The sequence below is a fragment of the Aricia agestis genome, chromosome 13, assembly GCF_905147365.1.
Source record: "Aricia agestis chromosome 13, ilAriAges1.1, whole genome shotgun sequence".
In the NCBI taxonomy this organism is placed as follows: Eukaryota; Metazoa; Arthropoda; class Insecta; order Lepidoptera; family Lycaenidae; genus Aricia; species Aricia agestis.
The window spans coordinates 13,570,078-13,596,356 of NC_056418.1; the positions used below are offsets into that span (position 1 = coordinate 13,570,078).

Below are 26,279 nucleotides of genomic sequence, written 5' to 3' on the forward strand. Positions count from 1 at the left end.
TAATCCAAACCAAAGTTACGAAGGTTCAAAAATACGACGAAACGTTCGACGTCGAACAGAACCTGTTTGATATCTTTTATTTAGCAAAAAAAAAATGTTGATTAAAAATAAAAGTATTTTTATTTAATTTCTCTATAATATGTTTTTGGCACTTAATATTTGTAAATTCCATGCCTCATTATCATTATTATGTTGAGGTCAAAGCCTAAACTTCGTTTCATAGGGTTTTAAAGTTTAATATTTTAATGAGGCTACTGATCAGGAGTTTTAATTTTATACCAGCACGCAGGTTAATTATTCAATGTTTTTTAAATTTTATTTTAAAAATGATTATTAACACATTTTGTCAAAGCATTGTCAATAGTTATGTTCATTACATAATAACATTAATTTAAACATGACGGGAAAAAACAATAATAATTTGGGATTAAAAGATGACCGTCCTACGGAATTCTTATTTGATATTTCAAAGCAAGTTAAACAATTTTACTCGATTCCAGTTATCTTTCTAACTCACAAAGATTATTCTGATGATGTATTTAACGCACTATGCTATTTAAGAACAGCTCTTCAGGATGGATCTAAATCTGATATTATAGATAACGTTGTATCCTTTCATTTAAAATGGATGAATGCTGTTAACGAAATCGAAAAGTACACAAAAAGGATTAATGAAATTTCAAGATCTGACATTCTCGAAGCAATAAATTACACAATTGAAGCATTAAGTTCCCGATGTAAACATTACAAAAGGTATATTACTAAGTATTGTAATACGCTTACGAATGAACAGCAATTTCATTTAAGTGCAGATTACGATGTCATTGACGGCATGCATAACGAAGTTGTTCAAAGTCTTTTCAGCATGCTCCAATGCTTTAGTAACTATGATAGTGACGACGAATTCAAAGTTAAAGTAAATGACGCTATAAATGACCTTCTGGATTGGCTTGATAGCATTTATGATAGTTTATCATTGCTGCTGTGTAAATATATAAACGGAAATATGCCAAATCTTAATCGAGATTTGACTAATACATTGCAAAAAATCGTTAGTGAGTTCATTGAATACAGAACACCTTCCACTGAAAAACTATTGCAAGACCTTAAGGCAAAAGGTAAACAGGTAGACTGTATGATACTCTGCACAGCAGACTACAGGCTAGAAATATGTTATATCGAGGAAAATATAAAAAAGCTTGAAAGTCGTATATTAGAATTTGAAAGCAATCCGCATGCTGCCGCTGCTGTTAAAGAATTTCAGTGCAAACTTAAATATTTAAATGAAACTTTGCAATCAATTGAAAATTTGAAAAATAATAATACATTCTTCCATAGTGATATAAAAATCCATTTGCAAGAAGTCGGTGGTGATGTTTTATGCATGTGTGATGATTTCTTTCAATTAAGAATCTTTAACTATGAATTACCTTTTAAACAAAGAGAAGAGCTTGTGACAGAACTATGCAAAGTATGGAACAAGGCAGTACTCGGTGGGTTGGGTGATAAGTCTTTCATTTCTATATTAAGAGCTGATGCCGTAAATGAAGAGTATACTGATGATCTTGGAACTTTTTACATAGATGAATACAGTCGTAAAATCTATAAAATTCCCAATGACGAAACTTTATACCAGGAAAATGAGCAGGGCAAACTTGTCGCCTTGGCTGATGATAAAGATCATGTATACTACTATGACGAGTGCGGCCGCTATTACATCGACCGAAATACCAGACTCAGGGTTTATAAATACTATGTAACTGCTAGTGAATACATGCTAGGTACTTCCGGGAAATTGCTAAAATTGAAAGAAGAAAGAGATGGTGTCACTTATTATTATGATCATTTTGGAAGATACTACATAAACAATGACGGAAAACATATTTATCGTGAAACAGATACTACCAGTGAATATGAAAATGATGGCTTTGGAAATCTTGTTCGTTTAAGAAGTCACTCAGATATTTTAGATTCATGTCCATTAAACATCAACGTTACAGAAGATACAAAGTACTTACAGGAAAGTGTCGGTATAGCTCTAAAGCGCTGTATCGCTGAAGTTGTACTACATCAACCAAACGATCCTATAAAATATTTGGCAGAATGTCTTGAAAAGTACAAAGAGGATATTGAGCGCCATGAAAAGGAAAGTGAAGAGAAACGCGAGTTAGAAATTGCAAGAGAAGTAAAGAGCTCGGAAAGCATAGAAGAAGAAAGCAATATTATGGAAAAACTATCATACTTAAACGAGTCCGAAAATGAGGGAGACTTATTTGATTTAAATTTTGCAAAATATAAGACAATGATGCACGAATGATTTATTATAAATTATAATGTGTAACCATTTTTTTAATGTTTCATGTTTAAAAAGCTCATAATTTTTCAAGCGATAGTTTATTACAATCCATTTAGCATTTTATTGTTAAATTTGTTAAATAAAAATGTGGTTTTATTTTATAGATACCCTTGACCACCCATGAGTCATGACGCATGGCTGCCATGGGCCAAGGCCAAGGCCCAAGGGACTAGCGAGGCACAAGATATCAAAATTCAAGACATAATATTCTTGACTCAAGAGTACAAGAGTTAACTTATTACTTAAACATGGGTGTACCGAGGGGGGCAGAAGGAGGGGGGGGGGCAGCTGCTCCCCCCCTCCTTGGGGAACCGTTTTCATTAGTCGATAGGGTCCGCAGGGCTGGGGAGAACCTAGTCTGTATTCGTCGCCAGTTACAGATGTTCTTGCTATGGAACAACAATTGATCAGGCATCAGGCGTAAGCGACTGAACGTAATTTCGACCACGTAAATTACGCCGGCGTAATTCAGCCTAGTGTGTTTAGACCCTTAGGCATCATTGTATTCGGTTCATTTGGATAAAATTCAACCTTAAAAAAAGTATGTAACCATACCAAATATAACTATGGGATGGAAGACATCTTGAGAAATCTTTCGAGCGGTGGGAGCCGCCGAATATTATACAACATAACATCTACTTTGACAAGATTGCCGCCACCTAGATGTTTGAAACTTTGTATTTATATGTATATTTTGTTAAACCTCAAACTTACAGAAAAATTAGTTCCATACTGTTACAAATCGTTCGAATTACGAATGAAATCTTAGGATTTTGAAAAAATATTGTTCACATTCACGACCTCCCACATGGTGGTATGGCATTATCAGACCTCTATCTATGATCATACTGTTAAAAAAAGTTTCAGGGTGGTACAAATAAAAAAAAAATCTCCTTTGCAGTAGTATGGCGGCCATTGGGAACTGTCGGAAACGTGGCAACTCGCATCCCGCAAGCTGTATATCGACCGATGAATTTCATTGGTCGATATCACGGTCGGTATAAAGCATGCGGGCAATCCCCGCAAGCGGCGTAACGAACACGTATCGACTTATAACTTTCATTGGTCGTTATCCTGCGGGGACTGCCCGCATGCTGTTTAACGAACGAGTTAACGACCAATGAAAATGAGCCAGTTCTTAAGGCTTCTTACAAATAACAGACAAACGGCACGTGTCGGCGGCTGCGTCGGCGGCAGTCCGCGGCAATCGATGGCAGTCGATGGCACGTGTCCGTGGCAGTCGACGCTGCTGTTGACAGCTTATGACGCTTGCAGGGCACTGACCTCCATTATACAAATGGAGGTCAGTGTTGCAGGGGGACTACCACGACCTTTTCTAAAACTATCATGTTTCCAGAACACTTTTTTGTAAGGCCTGGTGGAGGCCTGCGGTGGCGGTGGCGGTGGCGGTCAGTTGGATAACTTGGCCGCGTGGCCGCGTGTGTCTGTGTCATTCCTAAAACTCTCAAGTCATCCAACTGACCGCCACCGCCACCGCAGGCCGCGTCTGTCTGGGAGACGCTTTACAATAACATCCCCGTACTCACTTTTCAAATATAAGTACCTATAATTTTACTAAAAAATAGTAAAAAATGAAAAACATTGCTTATATAAATCCGCTGTGAAATATCAACCAAAGAGAATGTCATATACTACAATATCAACTTTTTTAAACATCGCTAGTTTGACGTTAAAGTAATATTGCTCATCTGTCAAACGCGGGTGTCGAGGCCCCCAGTTGTGACGTACCGCCTAAAGGTAACCGTCCACAGGTCGGTATCGTACGCAACGGACGTCTCGCATCAAACGGATATTTTTTTCACAGTACGTCCACTGTATCGGCTGCGTACAGATTACCGACTAACCTAGTAAATGAATGCTCAAAAGGGGGGTGTGGATGAAAAATCGAAAGCAGATTTTTTTGACTTAGGAACTTTGTTTGGACTAATTAGGAGATAAACATACTGGCTAGTCGGTAACAGGTGCAGTGATTATTTGTCTAGATTGTCCATGATGGCCCATCGTGTAGAGGCCACATTAAAGTTGAAATTGTACAGTTTGGTACTACAGCTAAAATAATATATTCTGTGCTTGTAGTTGTAAGTTTGTAACTTGTACGGCGCGGTGTACCAATAGATATATATTTTTTTAATTTTATCGCTTTGCAAATTCTGGTCTGGCAACACAGTTGATGACAGTTCAGTCCGCCATATTGCGTGTTGTAGATTTGACTAATTTTATTCAAGAGAAGTCTCACTTTATTAGTAATTAAAAGGCCTTAGCTCTCGTCGGCAATACGATTTGCTCGAACGATAAACATAATATATTACTATTTTTATATATTAAATTAGTTTCGGTGTATAAGTGCTGTAATTCGATGAGCTGATACTTGTAAATAACATAAGTGCACGTACTTCCTATTATTATATTTTTGGGGCAAGGGTTTTAAATTCTATGTAAATTAGTACTAGAATGGGTTTTGTACATTGTTCCATTTGTCAGTCAGTGCTTTCCATTCGATATCAGTGCTATCTTAACGTGTGATGTAAGTCGTGCTGAACACATCGAAACAAACCTAATGGCATTTAGTGTGTGGTTTTAATTCAAAGTGAGAAATGGCTCCCAGGCCTCCGCCACCGCCGGGGCCTCCGCCCCCTCCTGGGCCCCCGCCACCGCCGGTTTTCGGTGGTTCCAAAGGTGGCTCTGCAAACGATAGAGATGCGCTTCTAAGTTCTATAAGACAGGGAGCAAGGTTAAAAAAGACTGTGACTGTTGATAAAAGTGGACCTTATATTCCCGGCAAAGTGTCAAATGTGTCGAGCAGCCCATCGTCTCCAGCTAATGGTGTCAAAAGTGCTGCTCCGTTGCCAAATGGTGGTGGGGCCATGCCCGGTCTGGGTGGACTTTTTGCTGGTGGAATGCCAAAATTAAGACCTACTGGAAAGTTAGCAGGTAGTTCATCAAGTATATTAATTTTAAGCATATTAAAGATAAATGTCTGAAAATGTCTACTGTGCCTGTTGTTTTGTAATTTGTATGATTCATTTTAACAACTTGACCACACATTGTGGTCAAGTACACAAAAACAAGTCAAAAATAAATTCTGGTTAAAGAAATTTAGCTTAGTTTCAGAAATTCTCTATATAATATTCAGTCTCTTCATCATAAACAACTTATAAATAATTACAGAAAGAGAAATATTTTATGCTGCTATAACTATCTTCTGCAAAAACTTTGATTAGTCCTGCGAATTGAATATTCATGATCTTATATACGTTAAAATTACTGGCTGTATGATCTTATATTTTAAAAGTAATTTTGGAAAGTTTGAGAGTAGTAGAAAGTCTGTTTAAAGATCAAGCCAGTAATGTTTGAATTTGTTTGTAAATTCAGTTTTTTAATGAGTTCTATTATGTACAAACATTTTTGAACATGTAATAAACACTCTTTCTACCCTAAATGCTTTGTGCTTGTCTAAAACTTAAGTTTTGTCATTGGTGGTCATAACTTTAATATACTGTATGAACTGATTTAAAATTTGAAACAAAACAGTTAATACCAGTTCATCTTCAGTTATAGGTAAGACAATTCATTGCAAATGAGCGGTTGCCCATATATATATCTATGAGAATTTGTCAGAACATAGGAATTCCACTATAAAATTCCAATGTTCTGACTCATCTGCAATATAAAGTTAAATGAGTTAATGTTTGTCGGTTTCATGAGCTCCTGTCTTTGACATTTGGTAAGGAACCTAATCAATCTATAATCAAACAAAAACATTCCTCAGGTACAACTCCGAATGGTCAAGTCAAGACTGAAGCACCACGGTTTCCACCACCTCAAAAGTCTCCGGAAAAAACGAGACCTGCACAGTCTCCGTCAGCGGGTGGGAATTTAGTGGCTGCCTTATCAGAGGCCTTAGCCTCAAGGGAGGCCCAAAACCAACCAACCCGGCCGACTGTGAGAAGACAGCCTAGTGAAGTGAAAGCGAGAGGTCCACCACCGCAGCCACCAGTTCAAAAACAGATGCCCTTGGTGAGTTGTTTTAAAACATGCTATTATATATCATAGAACAAGGAACATACTAGTATACATAGGGGCTATTTCTTTTTAAATATTATTTTGTTTTAAATGTAAACATCAGTGAAAGGTTAGGCCCAATTTCACCAACATCTGTTAGTGTTAACAGCTTGTTAAAATGTCATGTCCGAATGAGCGCGAGGCCCCTTAGACAGGCGGTGGGCGGTCGCCCACTTCGCCCACGCCTTACGCCGCCACTGGTCATGTCTTCTCTTTCTTTCATATGTATAAACGAAAGAGGTAACGTGATACTAATTCGAACATTAATTTTAACAGTCGTTGGTGAAATTGTGCCTTAAACTCTTAAATTAAAAAGTTACAAGTAAAAAAGTAAAGGGTTTTTTGCTCCAGATAATGGAACTTGTCAAGATTTTTCTCGGTTGCCCCCTTTCATCATCGCTTCCCTCGATCGCGGATTCTTGGAAATCTACAATAGATTTCCAAGAATCCGCGATCGAGGGATTCTATTGTTATCGCGGTCGGATTCGACCGCTTGGGGTACGACGGGTATCATACGACCATGGCAGGTTCAAGACATGAACATGAAATGTTGTCTTATACTAGATGACGCCCGCAAATCCGTTGCGCCAAAATTCATTTTTCCGGGAACCGTACATTTTTCTGAATACCAAGCAAAATCGGTAACAGACAGACAGGCAGAAACACTTACGCATTCATAATGGACGTCTTGTAACCGTACATTTTTCGGATAAGAATTAACCTGTAAATGTCCAGACCAACTTTCACTACGCAAAATTTTATACCAATCGATTGCGTAGGTTATGTATTCAGTATTAACCTCAAATACTTCTTTTCGCTTAAAAACTACGTTTTCTTAATTTATAGATAGGTACACAATTTTCCAGATTTCCACCTGCTTTGATAGTAAGGAAATAGAGAATAGAGATTTGTGTTATCCATATATTCCACGTCGGATGTACCTTAAAAGCAACGCATTAAGCAATTTTCCGGAGTCAAGTACAATTTTCTAATACGAAATCGAAGAGTAACGACAGGTTACGAAAGGATTGCATCAAGGCAAGGTTAACATTAACTGAATATAAATAACCGTGTTACTAAACTGTTAGGTGTTCCCACCCACTACTATATCACACGCCGAGAATATTTCGGTCTTACGTGGCCAAACGGGTTAAATATACTTAAATAAATTATAATGTAAACAAAAAGTTGGTAACATTGTAATGCTTATTTGCACAAGAGAATAATAAATGCATAGAAAATAAAATTTACTGAATGCCAAAATATACTTAATAGTTATAAATTATAATACTAGATGACGCCTGCAACTCCGTTGCGCCAAAATTTCGGATATCGTGCGGGAACCGTACATTTTTCCGGGATAAAAAGTATCCTATGGCCTTCCTCGGACTCAAACTATCTCCTGTACCACATTTCAGACAGACAGACTGACACAAACTTTCTCATTTATAATGTTGAAAATCTCGGCGTAACTGGGCGGTAGCGGTTATTGACTCCCTGTCAAAAACTTGTAATTTTCCATATAAACCGCGATTGAAAATAAAGTGTCAGATGTTGTCAATCGCGGCTTTGTATAGAAAATGACAAGTTTTTGACAGGGAGACAACACAATAGACATAACCACAGACAATGACCGCTACCGCCCAGTTACGCCGAGTGAACTTATTTACGGCCGTTCCCAATATTCAATCTATCTCTGGTTTGACATACAACCGATCGCAGCTAATATTGAATTGACATTAAAATATATGTCTCTAATCTATACATATAATAAAACTGTAGAAATGACAATTCTGTACATTAAAGATATCCCAAAACTACTGATCCGATTTGATTGGCTGCGCCCCCCCCCAACCCCCCCCCCCCCCCTGGTGTTGCGTCGTTAGTGTTGAGTTTTACTTCTCCTTCTTTACAATCATTATTTATTAAAAGTGAAATTAATCTAACCAAAACTAAACATGCAGATTTTGCGTGTCGTTTGATTAATATGCGGGAGGCTTTGCCCCTGCCCCTACTTGGGGGGGCTGCGCCCCCCCAAACCCCCCCTCCTGGTAATGTTGCCAAGCAAGATGTTGTTGCGTCGTTAGTGTTAAGTTTTAGTTCTCCTTCTTTAGAATCAAACTAAGTTACTTATTAAATGTGAAATAAATCTAACCAAAACTAAACATGCAGATTTTGAGGCTTTACCCCTGCCCCTACCTAAGATATTAATTAATAGTGAAACATGTGAAACATATAGATTTCGAGTGTTTTATAATTATTATATGAGGGAGGCTTTGCCTGGATATGGACAGACGGACAGGCTGATATTATATATTTGTAATCGGGTTCCGTTTTTTACCATTTGAGTAAGGGACCATAAAAAGGAGAGAATTATCCATTTCCGTTATTATACTATGGTAACGCCTACGAAGTCGCGGGAAACAACTATCCATACTAATATTATAAATGCGAAAGTGTATTTGTTTGTTTCTTTGTTTGTCCTTTCTTCGCAGCCTAACGAAGCAACCAATTGACTTGATATTTGGCATCGACTTAGTTGAAATAATGGAGAGTACATAGGCTACTTTTGGTCTTGGAAAAACATCATGCTTCTAAAGGAGATTTGCAAGAATATTCGAATTGTACACGATTTTCGAATTCCACGCGAGCGAAGCCGCGGGCAAAAGCTAGTGTCTAATATGAGCTATTCCTATCTCTAGTAGGGCAAAACCAGAGATAGATTAAATCATAGACTTACGGCCGTTCCCAATATTTGATCTATCTCTGGTTTTGCCCTACTAGAGATAGGAATAGCTCACATTAGACATTAGAGACATATGTTTTATGTCAATTGTGAGTTATTCCTATCTCTAGTAGGGCAAAACCAGAGATAGATCAAATATTGGGAATGGCCGTTAATATATACTTATAGGTTTATGGATTAAATATTGGGAACGGCCGTAAGTGATGAAGAAATCCTAGATTTCTATTTAGAAATGAGTAGGGATATATTTGCGATTAAAGTTTTCGATCTACGATTTTTTCTCGCAACGTACCTACATACCACCTAGTACAGCATTCGACTTTAGATTTATAACAGAATGTCTATGAGTCATCTAAAAAGGGAAGAGAACATAATAATAAGTAATAACATGCGAATGATATTGCGATTGCGTCGCATATTATTTACTCGCGCAGAAGTTAGCTATATTCCTCGTTATAAGGAAACTCTATAGTAGCAAGTGCCAAGTTAATTTCTACGTGTTGTACTTGCGAACAACTAGAAAAAATCCACGCTTAAGTTGATTGTGTTATCACAAGTCTTATCACATTTAATGATTATCATAATCAAGGATAAGTAAGAAAACATTGGAACTACGATTGTGGAAATGCCGCATTTACCCGCATAAAATTTTTGCGATTGTTTAGTCTTTCTAAACCATTATTAGAATAGTAGGTTAATACACAGCTTATTTTTGCTCTTGTCCGACTTACATAAATTGTTATTGAGAAATTAATAAGGCATAAGTATATCGATCGAACACAGAAATTATCAATGATAACTGATAAGTTATCACTAGTGGTTATATTGTATAGATTGTAGAGTAATGTAGAGCCAAGTGACTAACGTGGTAACAACACCTAGGCCTTACACCTATGTTAGTCTTATAAGTTATAGATCCGTTCAAAGTTATTTTGCTCCTGATGGAAGCTTAATGCTCAAAGCATAAGCATCATTTCGCACCATTTACCAAAACTTCACAAACAAAATACACGTACTACAAAATATTATTTATGCAACAAACATATTATATTTTACTGTTTACATAATGCTGTGTCCGTTTAAAAATAAAACTATTGAACATTGCTGGGATTTAAGTGACTTATGTCTATTTAAAACGTGACCGAAAAATGTTTCAAAAAAACTGGTTGCGTAAGTATTTAGAAAGTGTTTAAGTCAACACCAAAATATTCGTTCATATTCTTCACGTATTTGTTAAAATTTTGTAATAATTTCTTATTAATAAAATTCGTTAAAAATATTTGTTACTTTCTCAGAACCTTTCTGATCTCAACATTGTACTCATATTTGGAATAATAATATCGACTCTTCACTACGTAAACATAATAAACACTACAATAAAGATATTAAAATGTTGATAAAATAAGAAATTTTGCTTTTTCGTGAATGTTTTATTATTTGTATAGTAATCTCCTCAAATGCGAAAGTATGCCAATTACATATTAATACGCCTTAACCGCTCATCCGATTTTGATGAAATTTGGTACTTTACATCTCGAGAGATTTTATAGGACAGTAATTTTTATCGAAAGAAAAGTTTTTCGCGCGATAAACAAAATATATCTGTGCGAACTAGTTAGCGGGAAACATTTCATTATCCATACTTACATTATACTTAATATTATAAATGCGAACGTGTGTCTGTCTGTTACCTCTTCACGCTCAAACTGCTGAATCGATTTTGTCGAATTATGGCATGGAGACACTTTGAGTCCCGGGAAAGGACATAGGATACTTTTCTCCCGGAAAAATGTACGCTTTCCGCGCGATAAACGAGTTCGTTTAAAGTACTTGTTTAAAACGAGAGAGTTTAAAGTAAAACTGTTGAAAAAGAAACCATTCTTTGCATAACGGCTAAATAATCATGGCAATGGTCGGAACTGTTGGCTTCGATAACGTTTATGTCAGCGGTAGCTGTTCGTGCTCAACATTAATGAGATTGGTCCCGGCGCTGTTCCACATTAATGTAATTGAACCATAGTTAAATGGGGACAATGGGGCACGTCCTGAAACATCCATGGGCGTAGCCACACTGGCTCTGACCTAACTAAACAAAAAAAAAGTCCGCACGATTTACACGTGCATCGCAGCGGTCTTTTGAAAACGAGCCGTATTAACGTAGAATAACTGAATATTATAAGTACTTATTACATTTTATTAAAACGCGTAATAATTCATAACACTGACTACTTATTCATAAATTAAACTATATCTATCCTGTGTGTAATTGTTTACACACAGGATAGATATAGTTTAATTAGACTCAGCAGTCAACCCCCCCCCAAATAAAAACAGGGCAGCCCCCACCCTGAGCCCAAAGCTGGCTACGCCCATGGAAACATCGTCATGGACGTATGGATGAATGGTATTTTTTGAAACTGGCTTTGGCCCACCACCACTGTATCTCCTGTGTCGCCAGGACAGCGGTTTCCAACCACGAAAACCGTTTGATATGATCTCAGGGAGCCCGAGGGGCATGCTAAGCTTTAGCATGGGACCCGCAACGAAATTAATCAGAAGAAAATACAAGGAGTAGGAAGTATGGATGAATGGTAGCTTTTCTCATAACAGAAATTTTTAATGAAGGGATGATTTAAAAGAAGAAAATAATATAGCTTATTCTGTATTAATCTTCCCTCTTCCTTAGAACGACGACGTGATGTAGGATCGGAGCTGAAAAGTTTGAACAGGGAAAAAGAAGGAAAGCTACTGATTAAGCTAGGACTAGGCTAGGACACAAAAACACGATACGACGTCGTGTCGTACTACGACGCGGCGTCGTTTCACGATGCGACGTCGTGTCGTGGGAATCTACGACGCGCGTCGCAAAAAACTACGACACGACACCGTAACGTGCCACGGCCCACGGTACACGGCACGACGTGGCGTCGTAGAAACTCACGACAGTTGTTATTCAAAATTCAAAGAAGACGCATCGTGAGTTTGTGAGAGAGGACACGACGTCGCGTCGTGTTTTTGTGTCCGGGGCCCTTACCGACACAAAGTTATGACTTGTCAATATTAATTAAACCGCTAAATGAATGCGCTGTTTGTCACGCAGATGTTTATGATTCACTCGTCGAGTTAAACTTTTACTCGAGCGGAATCACAAAGAACGGGTCCTTCAAAGAAACCAAAGAATCTAATTTAGGAACGATCTGCTTGGGAGAGCTCACAGAAGCGCGGCTGAATTTGCTAGATCGCATATTTCTGTCTAGACTTCAGACTTATCTATAAAATATAGAGATTTAAACACGCTTTGTGCCTACGTCAGGAACATTTATGAAAGAAAACAGAAGTTAAAAGTGCTTTATTTTTCCGCCACATCGTCACCGCAAGTCAGGTTTTACGGGCGTAATACAGTTTTATATTTTCGGCCACTAACACAATGTTTAGATAAGATTTTTCACACGTTAATGTGACTGGCATTTTATTGGTCATTAACCTTAATAATTTTAACTAAGATTATTTCAAAGTTCCTACTGTAATTCAAGATTACCATCATCGTAATGGCGTAATTACTTGTATGTTCGAACATAATATTTACTTAATTTGTAAGTTTCTGAACCCTTTTGCAATAGTTATTCTTTGTAGTGAATTATTATCGATAAAGTATGAACTAGAATGTTAAATATTTAAAGGCATTGACGCTATTGACGTAATAGGAGCTATAAAGTCCTAATAAGAATAAGAAACACGCATCTTGAATCATTTGTCTTGTAGGAGTAGAAAATAATATGATCAAGTTTTTAGACAAATATTATTGTATCAAAAATATGATCGCAGAAAATAAATATTATCAATAGACGATAAATTTTCATAGATAAAGAAGTGTAAGATAAAGAAGAAGTGTATTTGTGATGATTAAGTAACATTTTTCATTTTTCTACTTGAATTTTTATTTTTCCTTTAGACGAAAATTGTAAGTTTTATCCACTTTTTGGTGTAGTTCTATCTATTTTTTTATTCAAGTTGTTAGTGACTTGAAAATCTTACGTCAAAGTACGCGTGAATATGCGTTATCATTTATCAAGCATCGTTGTAGGCCAAGGTATCGACGTATACGTTAATCTTGATGAGTTTGGAGGCCTAGTTCCGTTTCTTCAAATTAAATCATTACCACTAATCATTACCGGTTGTCCTTGCAAGATTAATAGGCGTGGTTTCATTTTCGTTAGGGCTTTTTGGCTTTTGCTTTTTGTTACCATTTGTCGGTTGTCGTCTTATCCATTCCTTGTTTTGTCTTCTCAACGATGTTTTTTCCAGTGACATTCAAGTGTATTTATGTGGTATATGTCCTCTACCTTTACTTAGTCACCAGTTCCATAGTCAATTACCTGATTTCTATTTACTTGTGCGTAATCGCCGCACCTCCATTACTCATGTGACATGTCACTTGTCTTAGCTTCTTTGTGACAGAAGCGTCACTGAACTTCCAAGGAAGATCTTGGTTCTGTTCCCCATGATAATATGGAATTTACTTATTATGTTTTTTTGTTAGAAACAAAAGAATTTTCTTTGTCAGAAGAAGTAATCGAATTGACTATTGAAATTGTTGTCATAGTTGAATAGTGAATTAAAACCACATTCTTGTGCTGAGTATGATATAATCTTTTATACACAGTGAGTCACTTAACCAAATGTTGAAAACGAATTCGCGGCACTCGCACCAACGTTGGCCGAATTAGTAAGTGCCACATTATAAACGATTGGGAAAAGATGACGCCTTGAACTTCTCTGAGTTCTCGCACACGTACGGTGAATTAACTTCATCACCCACTGTCCTTATATTCGTCATCAAATTAATGTATTAATTTAAGGTCCCTTATAATTATCTATGACATTATTCAAACGAAAAAATATAGCGAAGTATATGAGATATTCTGGTTTCTAAATCTATTTAGAAAGCATGTGAATTAAACCCCCCATCTTGATTCTTGAAATGCGTAGGAGAAATTGGGAAAGGTGACTGACCTATCTCCTGATAAGTGAATTGGCTGTTTAAATTATCATTGTACTAGCTGTTGCCCGCGACTTCGTCCGCGTGGACTTCAGTTTATAGCGCGTGATGTCAACAAAATTGGTGTCAAAAGCTTTTATAAAAAAAAACCCTGGTACCCCTTAAATCAATACAGCTGTGCAGTGTGCACACAATAAGTACTTCATTTTTTATATTAAACTTTATATTTTATGCCAAATTTTAAACCTTATTTAGCCCCCCAATTACACAACTTTACCCATAAACTATTTATCATTGATAGGGTTAGCCCCAATTTCACCAATGTCTGTTAGTGTTAACAGCTTGTTAAAATGTCCTGTCCTCTCTTTCATTCATATTATGAAAAACGAAACAGCTAACGTGATACTAATTCGAGCATTAACTTTAACAGTCGTTGGTGAAATTTGGTCTTAAGGTTACGTCACTGCCTGCACAGATAAAGTACTGAGTTATTTAATACCGTAGAATAGATATGACAATCGAAAAAAATCGAGACTTAAATGTAAGATGATACCACCTCTTATAGAAAGACTTTTGAGCAAGCGTCAGCGCGATGTAGAAGACGCACGGCGCCATCTATTATGAATTTTTTGAACAAATTTACGATCCTTACAACCCCTTTTTCCAGTAAAAAAGTAGCCTTTGTCCTTTCTCAGGCTTTAGACTATCTGTATACAAAATTTCATTACAATCGGTTCGGTAGTTTTGGCGTTTGGCGTGAAAGCGAGACTGACAGACAGACAGAGATACTTTCGCATTTATAATATTAGTATAGATTATGTGCACACTGCACAGCTGTTTTTGGGTATTTTGATTAATTAAGGGCCGCGCTACACCGGAATGGCAGCGGCGAGGCGAGCACTTTCAGCGCTGCCATTCCAGTGTAGCGCGGCCCTAAGAGGGGTACCACTTACCAGGGTTTTAAAAAGTTTTTAAATTTGACACAAATTTTGTTGACACCGCGCGCTATAAACTAAAGTCCACGCGGACGAAGTCGCGGGCAACAGCTAGTTATGAATAAAAACAATATTATATAGTAAAGTAGGTATGATTAGTTCTGTTACAATAATAACGTAAAAAATAAAACGCCATCTGTTTTCATATATTAGAATTAAAATATTGATTGCATTAATATATTTTCTGGATGGAATATAGGCCAACACGGTACACTCGAACTCCTTTATTTTAGAGCGCCTTCTGTTGTCAACTTGATTAGAAATGCAGTAGGAGTTCTATAAGATAAGATAGATTGATTATTATTATTATACCAAGTGATTATATTATTAAACATAATATTCTAACGTATTAAAAACTATAAACAAAAACATACTAACTAATAAGTATGATTAGTTCTATGTTACAATAAAGTAAAAAATAAAACGCCATCTGTTGAATCGTATTAGAACTAAAATGTTCATTGCATCGACATATTTCTGGATTTTTTATAATATTATACATAAATTAATACATTTAAGATTTTTGAAATATTATTTTAATACACATCCAAGACCCAGGAACATTGAAAACTTTTTGTTCCGCCTGCGGGACTCGAACCCAGGACCCCCGGGATGAGCGCTGCCCACGCGCAATGCGAATTAATTTTCATCGATATTTTCATGGAAGTAAGATATTTTCCCACACCAAAATGTAGCCTATGTCCTTTCTCAGACTCTAGAATAACTGTGTACAAAATTTCATTGCAATCGGTTCAGTAGTTTTGGCGTGAAAGCGAGACAGACAGACAGACAGACAGACAGACAGACAGACAGACAGAGATACTTTCGCATTTATAATATTAGTATGGATTAAAATTTCGTCCGAAAAGAGATTTTTTGCATCAAAATTCCAGTTGCATATTTTATTGATCATTAATTAATTTTATCAAAATTTATTTGCTACCGTTACCGTCCACTTCAACTTTTAATGATATTCTGTGCGAGAACTCGTTTCTGAACTTTTGCCAAACAATATTGCTTGTGCGACAGCTTCGTTTATTTTTCTTGCAGACTTATTAAGTGTTGTCCTTAAAGTCCATATCCACACTAATATTATAAATGCGAAAGTATGTCTGTCCGTTACCTCTTAACGCCCAAACCTAGGAAACGATTTTGATGAAATTTGGTATAGAGATAGGATACTTTTTTCCCGAAAAATGTACGGTTCCGGCGCGATAAACAAGTTTTAGCGCAACGGCGTTGCGGGATTTACGAAGCCTCATACCCTCCCATTGTTAACTTAGTTAAAAATTATGTCTTCAGAAAGATATAAATAATGGCTTTTTCTCCTTATTTACAATGCTGTAAATCTGCTTACTTTACGCGTTTTCTCCAACACATTTTTTTTAATATATCAACGTCTTACTAATCGGTGGAGGAAAACTAAGGATCAATTATCCTTGATCGCAGTGTCAATGTTACTGTTTGATGATTCAACGCATTGTATGTCCTTACTGTGGACATGCCACGATCTGACTCATTATGATTCATTGAATTTTGTTTAAATTACGGAAACTTGTCTCAATGAATATTGTTGTGGTTGTAAAGTCCTGTTTCTTATCATAAAGGAATATTCTCTGAAAGCATATTAACAGCTGTTTTGCTATCCTAGGTGCCTTTTTCTTCTAGTTCTATATGTGTTCTTTGTCTCAATTCATACTCTGTATCGTCATCTGGTTTGATGATATAATATTTTATTCTCCTGACGACAAAAGTTCAGAGCTTTTTCCTTTCACTGTTTTTGAACATTGAACTCGAAAGACACACTTTCAAAAGATACATCGCGCAAATTCGCTTTTGTAAGTGTAGGCTAATAGTCAAGTAGCTAAACATTTTCTTACTGACGCAAAAACTCGAGAGCACAGCGATATTTCTATCTCAAGCGATGGTAGACGAAACAATAACCGAGTAGATAAGTACTTGTTGTTCTATGCAATCTTCATTATTCTCTCTATTGTATCGAGCACTGATTGTTGATGATCTTATGTTCGTGACATCACAATGATAAAAACACGTACAGGTAGCGTCTTATATAATTATAATATGCTGATATTTGCTAGTCCGTATACCATGTACCGTAACAATATTATAATACTCCCATATTCGATAGAATGCTTAGCGCTTTTCGATTCTTTAGATGACTAAAGAATCGAAAAACGCAAAATATAAAAGTTATTTATGTAGTGATGCGTGGTGCATTTTAAACCACAAAATGATACCTTAAATAGGTGGATAGTTCCCAAAGAAGAAGCTGTGGGAGTTCTCTCACACTGACAGGGAGCCCTTTTCCCCAGTATAGCCATTGTGGGTGGTGACTGGTGCAAATGCTATTTTAGACAGTTTCGATTTAAAGACTTGTTTATTTTAGAGATGTCCCACACAACGTTTAACTTTATAAATCGTCTATATAAAATTTGTGTTTATTAGTAGGCAATATCCATCAAGCTTCTAGCCATCTTTGAGTGCTATTATTGAAGTTGATTTTGGACTTTTGCTGGAAACAGCGCAATCATTTTGAAAATTGTTAGCGTTAAAACATGACAGTTTAAAAAGCATATTAAATATTTCATAACACATACCAAATATTGAACTTATACGGGGCACGGGCTAATTACTGTTTCAACAATGTGCAGTATTTATTATTTAACACTAGATGACGCCCGCAACTCCGTTGCGTCAAATTTCGTTGTTCGTGCGGTAACTATACCTATACTTTTCCGGGATAATAAGTATCCTATGTCCTTTTCCGGGAATTAGTCAATGTCAGCAAATCGTTTCAGCGGTTTGGGCGTGAAGAGATACCAGACAGACAGACACACTTTCAAATTTATAATACTAGTCCGGATTATGCGATTTATAATTTTTGTAATTTCAGAGCTCATCGGATTCTGTGCTAACGACGGGATCGATCGCCGACAGGAGTACGAACTTACAGAGAGCCCCCGAGCCGCCTCCGCCGCCCAATGTGTCGACGCTGCACCGCAACAAGAGCTCGCTACACACCACCTCACAAACGTCACTAGGTACAAATAATTTCTAAAATCTTCGTTATCATTTTAAAAAAATAGTGAACTTGTTAACGCAGCCTTTTTTCTTTAACATGACCTTTCTATACTACTTAACTACCGTCCCAAAATATCCGGAGAAAAATAATAATCATAAATACCTTATCTAGAGCTCTATGAGTATATGACACAAGTCACCATGCATGACCAAGTATTTGAGAAAAAAAAATCAGACAAGTAAAATTTAATTCAATTTCACGTTTTGAGAATGGCTCTTAGGCTAAGGCTAGCCATAGTCGGACCCTCACCCTCGACTGCAAGATGCGGTCGCCGCACGGCGATCTTCAGTTTCCATACTAAATATTCATATCCGCAATACACGGACCGCTCGAGCAGTTCTTGAGCGGGCGGTCAAAATTTCAACGCGACCGCTCTACAGTACAGCACTCGGTCCCGACTGCAGCTTGAGGTCCCTTTATGGCCAGTCTAACAATACGTGGTCCCATTCTTTTACATAGGTGTCACAAGTTGATGCTTCTCACTTGCAGGTGGTTCCATGACCTCACTATCATCTGCGCCACCGACGCCGACGCCCTCATCATCATTATCAACATCAGACCTCTCCGAGCGGCCAAGGGTGAGCCACGGCAAGCCGAACCTAGCGCCGAAGCCTCCAACCAACACCCCACCTGACCGACCGTCACCGCCGCCCAAGAAGTTGGTTGTGAACGGCAAGTTGGCGGCGCGAGCGCAGAGCATGAGGATGCCACGGTATGCATTTGCCAATATGAAATCGATTTTGGTATACTTCGCGCCGTCGCGCGCTACTAGGAATCCTTAGATACTAATTTTATAGATGTGAAAGAGCCTCTGGCTGTCTGTTACCCTTTTCACGGCTTTCAACGGCTGAACCGTTTCAATACTTTTTTAATTCTTGGTCACATCAATAAAAACACCCCATGCTGGTTTTTTCAGTATTCGATCAGCTTTCTTATGTACTACCTACGAATACGATTTGATTTTGACTTTGATTTTTGTCTCACTAAGCTTTGGAAACTTCACACAAAACAGGACTATCTTTGTTCAAGTGTTTTACGAAAAATGTTATGATTTAATCGGGGTCAAGCAATGGACCAAATTTATCAATTTTCTGACCCGGTACATGAGACTGTCGTGATGGTCAGATTTTGGCGTAAGTTCGCCAAAAATGTAACAAAATTAGTTGAGGCCTGCTAGCAGTCACGCATATCAAATAAATGTTCATCAATGAAACTAACATATAAAGTAAGTTTTGTTTGTAAAATAATCTTATTTTTGAAATACCAGCTACATAAACATCAAATGAACACACATCTAGAAATTTCTCAGTTTCTAGATGTGATATCAAAATAAAATGACCCTATATATAATGATAAGTAGTCAACCTCGATATGAAACGATATGTAGCAAATCAGTTTTTTTTTAGTGTTGAGTAGTGATAATTAGTGTGTACCGATTACACTCAAGCATTGGCGAAAGCTTGCACACATATACTATAAACGATTAGGAGTAGTGGGGCGCGTCTTCGTGGATTGCACGGACTATGTTGGTTACTTGATACATGAACCTTTACATAAGTTTACATGAATCCAAATAATATCCTTGAGAATGGCGACTATTTATTGCCATTTTGTGTTAACAATACAGTTCTTTTGTCAGGTCACCTCCCGTTTCGCCGCCTTCTCCGCCTAACCTCAACCGGCCACCGCAGCCGCTGCCGACGCAAATGAACCACCCCATCGGCACCAAAAACCCAGCCTCCCATTTTGGTAAGTACCCTCAAATCTCATTTCGCATTTATGTAACTACCCCCATAAAGTCTACACAATTTCGCAGAAAATAATGAGTATTCAATACCTTTACTTAACTACCAGAAGAGGAACACAATGAATGACACATTAGCAATTTTAAATGTATTTTTAAAGGTTGTCCTTAAAGTGTAGACCACTAACATCAATTTAAAATTCATGGTTTCGGCTCTCTGAACTAGCTGCAAGTCGTTTATTATTGTATACTTACCTTATAACTATATCATCATCATCAGCCTATAATTGCCGTCCACTTCTGAACGTAGGCCTCCGCCAATGAGCGCCAACCATCCCGATCTTGGGCAGCCCTCATCTATCTGCTGCCAGCCACTTTATTCAAATCGTCGGTCCACCGTGCAAATATATAGTTCCGTAATATAACTTAAAAATGTTTTAAAACGGAACTATATTTAAAGTCAACTTAACATTACGCTTATTAAACATTACTTTTACATTGGGCCTATGGAGGGTAGATGGAGGAGAACTATGTTATATGGGGGATATTTGAAAGCTTTACGCAGTAAATAACAGTTGAAAAATCCTCCAAGAGTGGCGCTAGCTACAGCAAAGGGTATGGAATGAATGTAGCCGTTGGTGAAAAAATATAAATTGAAGTTAACCGAATAGCCGAGTCTCAGAATTACTGGGTTAATACCAATATATTTTGAAAAATATAACCTAAAATAGCTGAAATAAAAGCTGCTAAATGATTTAAAATTTACCCTGTTGCTACTGTAGCGCCACCCTAATTTAACGCATTTCAGCGGACACACATACAGAGATAGTTCTCCTCCATCTACACTCCATAATTGGGCCATACAAATATAAACGTTACCTCAACCACAAACTAATAATATCTTAATTGGTATTTGGTTGTGGAAGAAACCGCTTAAGCCGGTAAGACCGCCATTTTGCACATTTCCGTAACTTTGTTATTTCTTTTGTTTTTTACGTGTGTGCAAATAAAGAATTTATTATTATTATCTTACAGGTACACTCCGTGCGCCGCGCGGTCTGCGTCCGCCGGGGGTGTGTCCACCGCCGCCGCCCGCCGCCCCGCCCCCCGCGCCGCCCACACGCGCCGCGTCGCTCGCGCAGCCGCCGCCTCCCCCGCCGCATCACCGGCTGCCCGTGAGTTACACAAAAATGAGGGTTGTATGGCGCTATGTAGCAGTCAGGTCTATTGCTATATGTCACGAAATAGCTATCACATGTCACGATAGATCTGACGGCTACATAGCGCCATACAACACTCATTGGTCTTAACTCTATTGAAATGAAGCTATGTTCAATAACTGTTATTCTTAGAAATGTTGACGAAGACGAAGTAAAACGAAGCTGAAAAAATAATAATTGCATTAGTAAATCAACTCTATCGTCTGTCAGGCCCGCTAGTAATAACAATAAAATTTCAGGGCGCGGTCACCGACGCTCACGCGCCAGCCGTGCCGGTGCGCGGCTCGTCAATGCGTGCGGAGCTTGAGGCGCGGTTCGCGGCGCTCTTCCACCCGCAAACCGCCTTCCCCCCGCCCGACCCCTTCCTCAGGGTCGCTAAGGGGTACAGCAGCGTGAGTGCTGGTAAGTACAAGTGATGTACCATCGAGGAAATTGATTTATAGTCAGTTGACGGACCTACGTCATTTGGTCGGATCATGTCAATGGGTTTGGCAAAGGGCCTGTCTACATCTCCACGTCAACGTGGAACGGTGCGGTGACGTGGCACGGTACGTTGACGTGACGTGTAAATTTACGTCAACGTAACGTAAAAATGCACGTCTTTTTTCTCTTTTTCTACGTTTTTAACCATAGCAAAAGCAGAATACGTATAGTGCGGTCCACATCTAGATCAGTATGATGAATGTAGCAATTTTACAAGGCATGGCGACGTACAATGTTGCTATATCGTGATGTGCGTTTTACGTTCCGTTAACGTAAATTTGCACGTCACGTCAACGTACCGTGCCACGTTACCGCACCGCGTTCCACGTTGACGACGTCGTGACGTGGAGATGTGGACAGGCCTAAAAAGCGACCAAAATACGTAGGTCCGCCATCTGCCTATGAATCAGGTACGACGTAGGTGAAAACATACTATCGCGGGTACGCTGGCATAGAAAATGTAGATAATATGAAAAAACAACGTGAAATATGAAGTTTTGTCATTTCACGGGTTAAACTATAATCCGTTTGCCCCCTTATTTTATTTAAAAAAACAGACATTTCTGCTTCTATAATTATTGCTGTGACCAGCGTCTGATATTGTGTTTTCACTCACTCCCGCACGCAAACAGCAACAGTTTTGTCTGTATTATGGCGCGAAGTAAGACGTCGGTTACGCGTTAAACGGTCAGTTTGTGTTTATTTAGGGCCTGTTTCAGCACTTTCTGATAGGCTATTCACAACTTTTTTGACAGATTCTCCATACTTGATCTGTCAAGTTAATTGGTGTATAGCCTTATCAGGAAGTGGTGAAACAGGCCCTTAATCATCTGTAGTGCTGATAATGTGATAAATGATAATGAAACCCAAATCTGACTTAACTTAAAAGCCGAAGTCAATAAACTTGTCCTTGTCATCTAGAGTGACAAAGACAACATGTGATTAAAGATTTGCTGTTAGCCTAGACTAAAATTGTCGAAAACTAACTCTGTAAGGTCGATTTGCGCCAGCCCTAGTTCAGAGTTCAGACTAATGGAATGGAAAAATATTATGTCATCTCTTCACATAACTAAGACTAGTTATTTCACAACGTACCTACGTAGTTTATTGATATTCAAACACTGCCAATTTTCTACGATTTTTAACATTGTTATATCATGTAACAATGAATTGACTGGATAGTTGATAGATCCAAGCATGAAACAACAAAGCTTTATTACGATCCTTTAAATAAATTTGAAGGTACATTAACGAAATTTTTACTTGATTATCAAATACAAACTGTAATTAATTTACTACGTTCATTATTATTAAAATAATAATTTAGGCGCATTTTCTACGAATAATTTTACCAGGCGTTCTTAATTATCTTGAGAAGTAGGTCTTATGCCCGTTTTTACCAATCGCACCCCACCCATCTTTAAAACTCAACGTTTTAATTTGAGATATATCTTATATTGTCAAATGAGTCTTAGGTGCAAAAAGGTTTGGTGAAAAGGGGCATTCGAGTAGTTAAAATAAGTAGGCGGTTCTATGTAAAAAAAGATGTAGTCATAGTTAGTACTAGCAGTTTCGAACTATTTAGAGGCGAAACGCACATTTTGACTCCTGATAGTCATAAATTAGATTGTTATCAATAGACAAGTGCATAATAGTAGATGTATCTTTTTTAATTTTGGTAGGTAGTGTTAAATAAAGCCTACAGTCAATATTTTAATCTTTTATAGCAATTGATTTAAGGCATAAATGTTTGAGGTATAATAATTTGAATTGCATGTTCAAAGCATGATTTTTAACTGATTATGTACGTTCTCCCATAACCTAGTAAATATTTTTGTATGGATCAGTTAGGGTGGGTTGCACCAGAGGCGTGGTGAAAGTTATGGTTTTAGTTAAGGCTAAATTTTGCTTTAACTTTAACCTTAACTTTGACCTGAGAAACCTTAAATATGGCGTCTTGATGGCGTCCATTATTAACTTTAACCAAAGATTTGACATTTTGCATTGTAGTTAAAGTTATAGTTAAATTTAGTTGGTGCAACCCAACCTTAACAACCAAATGTTATGCATCGATGCAAAATAGCAATACCATACATTGTTGCTTCGCGTCTGTTTATTCTGATCCAATAATTTAAAAAAATTTTAAGGGCTAATTTCATTCTCTTTTGATAAGTGTCAGTTTGAAATACCTTCTTTACGTGTTTACGCATTCAAGTTGTGAATAAGCTATCCTTGTCATAAGATTCTGAAACATGCCCATTAGGACTATGAAACAGGAGAGTTTGAATATCTGTAGTGATGAATTTTACTTTAGTTATCAATATAATTAGCATTTATTCAAAATTGTTTATGATATTTTGAATGCGTAACATTCCAATTTCAAAAAACATTTTCATTCATCAACTACCTTATCATGTCATCCACTTCTGTTTGTAGCCATTTATTAATCCATGGGAGCTTATTCATTTTATATTCATTAAAGTCAAAGTAACACCAAATTGTGAAGATATAGTTGGTAAGGCATTTGTGGCGTTGCGGTTTATTTTATATTATGTAGCATAGAATATTATTATACATATTTTTTCAAGTGTATGGCAAATATTGAATGTTGAAAAAACCCATTTCAGTAAATTCTTTATTGAAAAGTATAATAAGATTGACTTAAAATAAGAGCTATTAAACTGACCATATGCTATTTAAATTGTAGATTTGTACAATATTTGCCCGACAAAGTTGCACGTAGATATTATATTTATATACTATTTAATTTTAATTATATTATGTAGTTAATATTTGTTGTGATCCTGTTACAATATTGTGGTGCCATTTTTGTTTTTATTGTAATTGCAACCCCCGCTTTTCATTTTGTTTCATATCGAGCGATAAATCTCTTAATTCAAAATCTGTGACAGGAGATGATAATTTATTTTAAGTATAATATGTTTAAAAATTAAAGTTAAGAGATTTATATATGGCTTTAAATCGAAAGCAATTAAAATTTTGTGATATGTTGATGTATGCTTAATTTTATATATTTTTAATTCAATAAAAGAGAAACGATTATTGAAATTGGTGCATTTCATTGAAATCCTAACGTGTGGTTGGCTGGGTCTCATAACTCATGCATAGTAAGTCCCAAATGGTTTTGGAAATACTTTTGCTCCTATGATTATTTCATACTCATTCTTATTTATTTTGGACGGTGAATGTTTGTTTTCACCAATTCTGCTCTGAGTATCCCCTAGCGGTCTTATTATATCTGATATAATTTCCATTAATACCTGGGCGGTTGGTAAAAAATATTATTATCCCATTAAATAATGGAGCAAAAATTTTGACTGCGGCTTGCATAATATAGATCTAGTCATTAAAGATCCAAATAGAGGGAAAAATAAAATAAAGATGCTAGCGCCAGTTTAAAAAGCAACTTATTTGCTGTGCTTGTTTTATCTGCATTTATTTTGCCTTTAATTTTAAAGAATATTAGTGCTTCAAGAAACTACATTGGAATTTTAAGTTGGTGATATTTCTCGGCATGCCTATGGTAAGTTTAACTTAATATGTTTTCTGCATGGCATGCTCAAAATTTGGCACTATGCATGCTAGGTGACGAAAATTTCGTTTGCATGAAATTAAGATAAGTTTAAAATGAAAAGAAATAAGTACTTTTGACGTAAAATTAATTCAAGCAAAATAAAAATAACGTTTTCCTATTTAAAAAAGGAAATGTTTCATTATACAGAACGTGTTTTTACTGAATCCCTAGAATCCACGTCGTTACTAAGGCTACGGGCATAACTAACAAGTAACAATAAATGTTGTCGCTTCCTCATAATTAATCATTCGTTTCATTAGTATGCGCACCACAATGTTTGACCATCATTCGCCCATTAGAATATTGCTCAGTAGAAAATAGCTGACTCAGATTATGTACGAATATTTTTGTTAGGTTCGAGATTATTTATTAACGATTATTGTTAGTACGCTTTGTATAATATATAACTGTTACTGCTCCTTTAATTTTTGTAGCACAAGAGAACCATAAAATCGGTAGGATCTGTCAGCATTCTTTTAGCTTTAGCCCTCAAGGATTTATAGGACACTGATGGTGTAAAGTTACAAAATATAGGTCGATTGGTGTTTTCACTTTCAACGCGGCTTGACAGTAATAAATTATGTATCTTCAGGCCAATTTCGTTCGACTCGGATTCTTAAACTTTACCGTGTGTTCATCGGTCCAAGCGCTGAGAGCGTTTATTGGATGGCGATGAAGTTTCTGAATCGGAGTCGTATTGCGCATGTCAATCAGGGTCCTGGTGGCACCACTATCTCTTAGTAGCCGAGGGCTTTATAGTAATACTTGTCTTCGTATTTCTAGTAAACTATGGTCGTGTAACAGCGGGCAAGGCGCAGGCGCCGGCGCCGCCGCTGCGCATGCCGCTGGACGGGTGGTCGGGCACGTCGAGCGCGTGCTAGCCCGCGCGGGGGGCCCGCCCCGCCCCCCGAGCCTGTCCCGCCCCCCGCGCCGCGTCCACCGCGCTGTTGCCGGC

The 26,279-nt window shown here is 37.3% G+C and overlaps 2 protein-coding genes across 3 annotated transcripts; both read left to right on the top strand.

The window, feature by feature from the left end:
* The first annotated feature begins 397 nt into the window (after positions 1 to 397).
* Positions 398 to 2,366, top strand: LOC121733342. The gene has a single exon (XM_042123557.1). The coding sequence runs from the start codon at positions 398 to 400 to the stop codon at positions 2,315 to 2,317; it is 1,920 nt and encodes a 639-aa protein (XP_041979491.1). The 3' UTR covers positions 2,318 to 2,366.
* Positions 2,367 to 4,561: 2,195 nt separating this feature from the next.
* LOC121733386 (WAS/WASL-interacting protein family member 1) lies at positions 4,562 to 26,260 on the top strand. Of its 2 annotated transcripts, none has more exons than XM_042123616.1 (8): positions 4,562 to 5,308; positions 6,147 to 6,394; positions 18,094 to 18,241; positions 18,772 to 18,994; positions 19,922 to 20,031; positions 21,062 to 21,201; positions 21,486 to 21,648; positions 26,108 to 26,260. In XM_042123616.1, the coding sequence occupies exons 1-8, from the start codon at positions 4,972 to 4,974 to the stop codon at positions 26,203 to 26,205; spliced, it is 1,467 nt and encodes a 488-aa protein (XP_041979550.1). In that variant the 5' UTR covers positions 4,562 to 4,971; the 3' UTR covers positions 26,206 to 26,260. The 2 variants fall into 2 exon arrangements, with proteins under 2 accessions (XP_041979550.1, XP_041979551.1); XM_042123617.1 differs by having other exon boundaries at positions 26,129 to 26,260.
* Positions 26,261 to 26,279: the final 19 nt, after the last annotated feature.

What these genes read in the sequence shown, in the direction of transcription:
- LOC121733342 (XM_042123557.1), top strand. Translation starts at nt 398, where the DNA reads ATGACGGGAAAAAACAATAATAATTTGGGATTAAAAGATGACCGTCCT.
- LOC121733386 (XM_042123616.1), top strand. Translation starts at nt 4,972, where the DNA reads ATGGCTCCCAGGCCTCCGCCACCGCCGGGGCCTCCGCCCCCTCCTGGG. An exon ending in ACCTACTGGAAAGTTAGCAG is followed by an intron (nt 5,309 to 6,146) that starts GTAGTTCATCAA and finishes AACATTCCTCAG; the next exon opens with GTACAACTCCGAATGGTCAA. An exon ending in CAGAGCATGAGGATGCCACG is followed by an intron (nt 18,995 to 19,921) that starts GTATGCATTTGC and finishes TTCTTTTGTCAG; the next exon opens with GTCACCTCCCGTTTCGCCGC.